The 5,721-nt window shown below is 43.7% G+C and overlaps 1 protein-coding gene across 1 annotated transcript in view; it reads left to right on the forward strand.

The window, feature by feature from the left end:
• The window catches only part of LOC111958344 (double C2-like domain-containing protein beta), a 69,854-nt gene that overhangs the window by 31,794 nt on the left and 32,339 nt on the right, over positions 1–5,721 (forward strand). Inside the window, exons 6-7 of the mRNA XM_024138480.2 lie at positions 1,531–1,587; positions 1,995–2,119. Of these exons, the coding sequence (XP_023994248.2) occupies positions 1,531–1,587; positions 1,995–2,119 (182 nt within the window). The remainder of the gene's footprint in view (positions 1–1,530; positions 1,588–1,994; positions 2,120–5,721) is intronic.

The following is a 5,721-nucleotide window of genomic DNA, read 5'->3' on the forward strand; positions in this document are numbered from 1 at the left end:
CTTGCCAGTTGGTCTGCGCATGCTTTGAGTACACGTCCTGGTAATCCGTCTGGCCCCACGGCTTTGTGAATGTTGACCTGTTAAAGGTCTTGCTCACATCGGCTACCGAGAGCATTATCACAGTCATCCAGAACAGCTGGTGCTCTCGTGCATGCTTCAGTGTTGCTTGCYTCAAAGCGAGCATAGAAGGTATTTAGCTCGTCTGGTAGGCTYGGTGSACTGTGCAGCTTGCGTCTGGGTTTCCCTTTGTAGTCCGTAATAGTTTTCAAGCCCTGCCACGTCCGATGAGCGTCAGTGCCGGTGTAGTAGGATTCAATCTTAATACTKTATTGACGCWTTGCTGGTTTGATGGTTCRTCTGAGGGCATGTCAGGATTTCTTATAAGCRTYCGGATTAGTGTTCCGCTSYTTGAAACCGACAGCTTTAGCCTTTAGCTYGATGCGGATGTTGCCTGTAATCCATGGCTTCTGGTTGGGATTTGAACGTACGGTCACTGTGGGGACGACGTCGTCGATGCACTTATTGATGAAGCCGATGACTAAGGTGGTATACTCCTCAATGCCATTTGATGTATCCCGGAACATATTCCAGTCTATGCTAGCAAAACAGTCCTGTAGYGTAGCATCCGCGTCATCTGACCACTTCCRTATTGAGCGAGTCACTGGTACTTCCTTCTTTAGTTTTTGCATGTAAGCAGCAATCAGGAGGATAGAATTATGGTCGGATTTGCCAAATGGAGGGTGGGGGAGAGCTTTGTATGCATCTCTGTGTGTGGAGTAAAGGTGGTCACTAGGAGCGCCACTTCTGGATGAGCGTTTAGTTTTTTGCTTATGGCCTTATAGAGTTGGTTGAGTGCGGTCTTAGGGCCAGCATTGATCTGTGGTGGTAAGCAGACAGCTACGAATAATATAGATGAGAACTCTCTTAATAGAGAAGAACCACAAGTATTTCCATTATTTTGGCAGTTACTTGTAGATCAGTGGGGTTTCTATCTGCAGCTTAGAGTCCCCACCGCTAGCTCTTGAGAGAATTTGTTTCTATTCTCACTTTTCTGTCTCTGTGTGTGTGTGTGTGTGTGGGTGTGGTGGTGTGTGTGTGTGTGTGTGTGTGTGGTGTGTGTGTGTGGTGTGTGTGTTGTGTGTGTGTGTGTGTGTGTGTGTGTGTGTGTGTGTGTGTCGTTGTGTGTAGGCTGTGTGTGTGCGACATGGACAGGCTCGGTCGTAACGAGTTTATCGGAGAGTCCGTGTCGCCTTGAAAAGAACTGAGCAAGGGCGAGAGCAAAAGATCAAAAATGGTCTGGAGAGAATCACACAGGTATGTAGTGTGTATGTGTGTGTTGTGTGAATGAGTGAGTGAGTGAGTGAGTGAGTGAGTGAGTGAGTAGTGAGTGAGTGAGTGAGTGAGTGAGTGAGTGAAGTTGAGTGATGAGTGAGTGAGTGAGGACATGTGCGTGTGTATGCGTCAGTTCGTCAATGGGCTCTAATGATTTATAAACTGTGTATTGAATTCAATCTCCCTTCTCCCACTCAGAACAAAGACATCAACAAAGAAACYGTGGAGCAAGGGACACCTGTGGCTGAGGAAGAGGTACGAAGATTACCATCATTGTCATAAATAGTAGAGATTKTCAWAKASATATAGTATTGGCCRTAKCAGGAGTAGTAACATTAGTTGTGCTACTACTATTACTGTAGTMGTAGTAACAACWGTGGTGMMACTATGATAGCAGTAGTACTAATYCCACTGTTAGTGACAGTCCTGTCACTGATKTCCCAACATGCAATTCATCTTATTATTTTTATTCATTTTATAACTTTTTTGTTCCATGAATTTTAAGTGACCCTATTTGTAGTATGTTTTTAACTGTCTGTTTTACATGTGTTGGTCTTAATTCATGAACAGTCAGTCCATTGACATACATTAAGGGAACTATCAATGCAGTTTAGTTCAAATGTGTAGTGGTGTCGCGGCTAACTGTGTCCCCCCTCCCCCAGCGTGGTCGTATCCTGGTGTCGCTGTGCTACAGTCCAGAAAAGAGCTGTCTACTGGTTGGCATCGTACGCTGTGCCCACCTCGCTGCTATGGACTCCAATGGGTACTCTGACCCCTTCGTCAAGATGTAAGTCTTGGCCTGCGCACGCACGCACGCACGCACGCACGCACGCACGCACGCACGCACGCACACACACACACAAAGGACGGAATGAAGATGTGATGATGGATGGAACGAATGGAGGAACGAATGGAGGAAGAGGTTGTTGTTGTTGTCCCTTGTCATTTCACATTACTTGTTGTTATACATTAGTAGGTCCTGTGGTGTCCTGTTGCTAGATGCCAGTCAGCAGTCCTCCCTGTTGTGCCGGCTGGCACATATAGGGCAGCAACAAAGGCTCTCTAGCGTTACTGCAAAAAAGGAAGTGGAAGAGGGAGAAMGTGAGGAACTTGTTWTGTCRGCCCCTGCATTAAAGACCAAAATTGGTTAAAGRAAATTGTAATAACTAAAAAAGTATACCAGTTTAATTTAAGGACCAAAAATGTACAGCTGTGCCATATAGATTGCAAAAATAGTTTCCATAAAACAATGGCAGATTCAAAACTTTTAGTATTTCAATTTCAATTATTATACACAATTCTTGCAACCAATAGAATGTTATATACAGTATATATATTTACAAATAGATATATGGGGGATTGGAAATGATGCAGACAATTACATTGATGGAAGCTACAATCTATCTGTAATAATAAAGCTGATCTACCCCCTAAAAATAGTTTTTTTTTTCAATAAAAGACTCTACATTATTAGATGAAGGGAAAGGTACCGTAAGCTTACTTACTTACTTACTGACTTTATTGTCCCCATGGGGAAATGTTGTTGCAGTGTCATGTACACGTTTAAAGTGCCGTTTAAAAACAAAACTAAATTGACAACACAACTTTCATAACAGTTACATACCAATAAAACATTAAAAAAAAAAAAAGACTAGCCTGCTGGCCTTACTGAGTCGATAGGAACATTAGCCCGAGCTATTTAGGGGGGCTATCACACCTGACACAAATTATTGTCTAGTTCTGTTTTTCCTGCTGAGGGGACAGCTAGCTTGAAATCTCGCCAATGGTGCTATCGAATTGGATCCTTTTCTATAGCTCAACTGGTGTGTATGTTGTCAGGTGTGTTGATGAGGTAGAGGACCCTGGTTCAAGCCCAGTCAGAGGCAAGTTCAGGGAGGCAGCGCTATATGCTAAGCTAGCACACTGATGCTGGTTATATCTATGTGTAACRACTACATATGTCACATTGACAGTCTCTACCACAACCTTGTTATAGTGCATGAGTCATGACACATTGAAACCTTATTTTTGCTCCATACAAATTGATAGGGAGACTGACTGGCATAARTAAATACATGTAACATAAATAAATAATCAACTGCTATTACTCTCTAGAGTCTACATTTACATTTACATTTAAGTCATTTAGCAGACGCTCTTATCCAGAGCGACTTACAAATTGGAAAGTTCATACATATTCATCCTGGTCCCCCCATGGGAATTAAACCCTGGTCCCCCCGTGGGAAATGAACCCACAATCCTGGCGTTGCAAGCGCCATGCTCTACCAACTGAGCCACACGAGACCAGTCTAAACTGTCACTAGTCAATGTTTCCCAATCTGGTCCTACAATACCCACCAGACTGCATATTTTCTCTTCCAGTTTGGGAAAATAGCACACCTGATTCAACTAATCAGCTACTCGTCAAGCCTTTGATTAAAATGTGCAGTCGTGATAGGTTTCCTAGAGGCACATTGGGAATCACTGTGCTGGCATTATGTAACCTAGCAGGCTTGTTGTTATTCATATGACAACCTGCACTGTACATATACTGTCGGCATCATGTCTTGACAGAGCATTCAGGCTGAGCCGGAGTCCCAAATGGCACCATATTTCCTATGGGCCCTTGTCAAAGGTAGCGCACTCTAGGGAATAGGGRTGTCATTTGGGACGMATCCTCGGTGTAAACAGATAATCATTATTGGTACACTTCACACCTGAATACGAAAATCCCCAGCAGTCATTAGATTCAGTTTCCACTCCTACATGGTTTCATTAAAAAAAGGCCTTTTTTCTATTTGCTTGTAGTGTTGATGTTGATAAGATGGTGCTCTCAAGGGCATAATCTGTAACTTTCGATTGAAACAGAGTGGTATATCTACTCAGGATTTGATMAAGTGTCTCTGCTGCGAGTTGAGAACCAACAAAATCAGATTCCCTCCCTCTCGCTAAGGTTGCTTCAYCCTCCCCTTCATTTGAGGAAGATGACTGATTAAACATTTGAACGAAATGTTTTTTTTTGGTGTGTTAAAAGAGTCATGTTAAAATAACTATCACGTTACACATTTAATAATGACAGAGTGGGGCCTCCCGGGTGGCGCAGTGGTCTAGGGCAGACTCTGGGTCCATGGAGCGACGCACAACTGGCCTAGCGTCGTCCGGGTTAGGGAGGGTTTGGCCRGTAGGGATATCCTTGTCTCATCGCGCACTAGCGACTCCTGTGGCGGGCCGGGCGCAGTGCACGCTAACCAAGGGAGCCGGGTGCATGGTGTTTCCTCCGACACATTGGTGCGGCTGGCTTCCGGGTTGGATGCGCGCTGTGTTAAGAAGCATTGCGGCTTGGTTGGGTTGTGTTTCGGAGGACGCATGGCTTTCGACCTTCGTCTCTCCCGAGCCCGTACGGGAGTTGTAGCGATGAGACAAGATAGTAACTACTAACAATTGGATACTACGAAATTGGGGAGAAAAGGGGGTAAAATTTTAAAATAAAAATAAAATAATAAAAATATATAATAATGACAGAGTGCATTTAAAACTTCACCCACAGTAAAACCTTTGGAGGACTTAATACAAGTATTTTATTGATAGGAGGGGGGAACATCAAAACCACACCAAAGACGTCATGCACGATAAGAAATYAAATAATGACAGCACTTCTAAAAGCCTATTTCACACCATAGCCAGCTGAATTTGCAAGATAACGTTTCTTTCATTTAGATTTTGGCACAAATGGCACTGACTCACCCATGGATTGATGTTTCAGCATTGTCTCAGTGAAGAGTTTGGCGTTCGACTATCCACGTGCAGTTACAAGCCTGCTAGCAGCAAGGCAGATGAGCAATATCCACCGTCGTGGTACGGATGAAGCCTGAGCTGGAATGTGAAGCTAACTGAAGCTGGCTAGCTTTAGAATACCCTGAGTAGATCTAGCTTGCGTCGCAGTATAACCCTCTGATTCGTAGTATAGGGCTCTGGGTTCCCCCTGCACTTGTTTGTAAACTGTGGTGAGGAGGGGTGGGACTTGAATGTAAAGTATGTTGGGAATTCCCATATTCAGGGGTCAAATGTTTAAATCCAAGATGAGATTGTAACAACAGTACAAATAATAAGAAATGTATAATCAATCAAATGTATTTATAAAGCCCTTTTWACATCAGCAGATGTCACAAAGTGATTATACAAAAACCCAGCCTAAAACCCYAAACAGCAAGCAGTGCAGATATAGGAGCACGTTGGCTAGGAAAGACAGGAACATAGGAAGAAACCTAGAGAGGAACCARGCTCTGAGGGGTGGCCAGTACATGGCCATTAAGGCCAGATTGTTCTTCAAGATGTTCAAATGGTTCATAGATGACCAGCAGGGTCAAATAATAATCAGTGGTTGTAGAG

This window comes from Salvelinus sp. IW2-2015, unplaced genomic scaffold (genome assembly GCF_002910315.2).
Source record: "Salvelinus sp. IW2-2015 unplaced genomic scaffold, ASM291031v2 Un_scaffold1497, whole genome shotgun sequence".
Lineage (NCBI taxonomy): Eukaryota > Metazoa > Chordata > Actinopteri > Salmoniformes > Salmonidae > Salvelinus > Salvelinus sp. IW2-2015.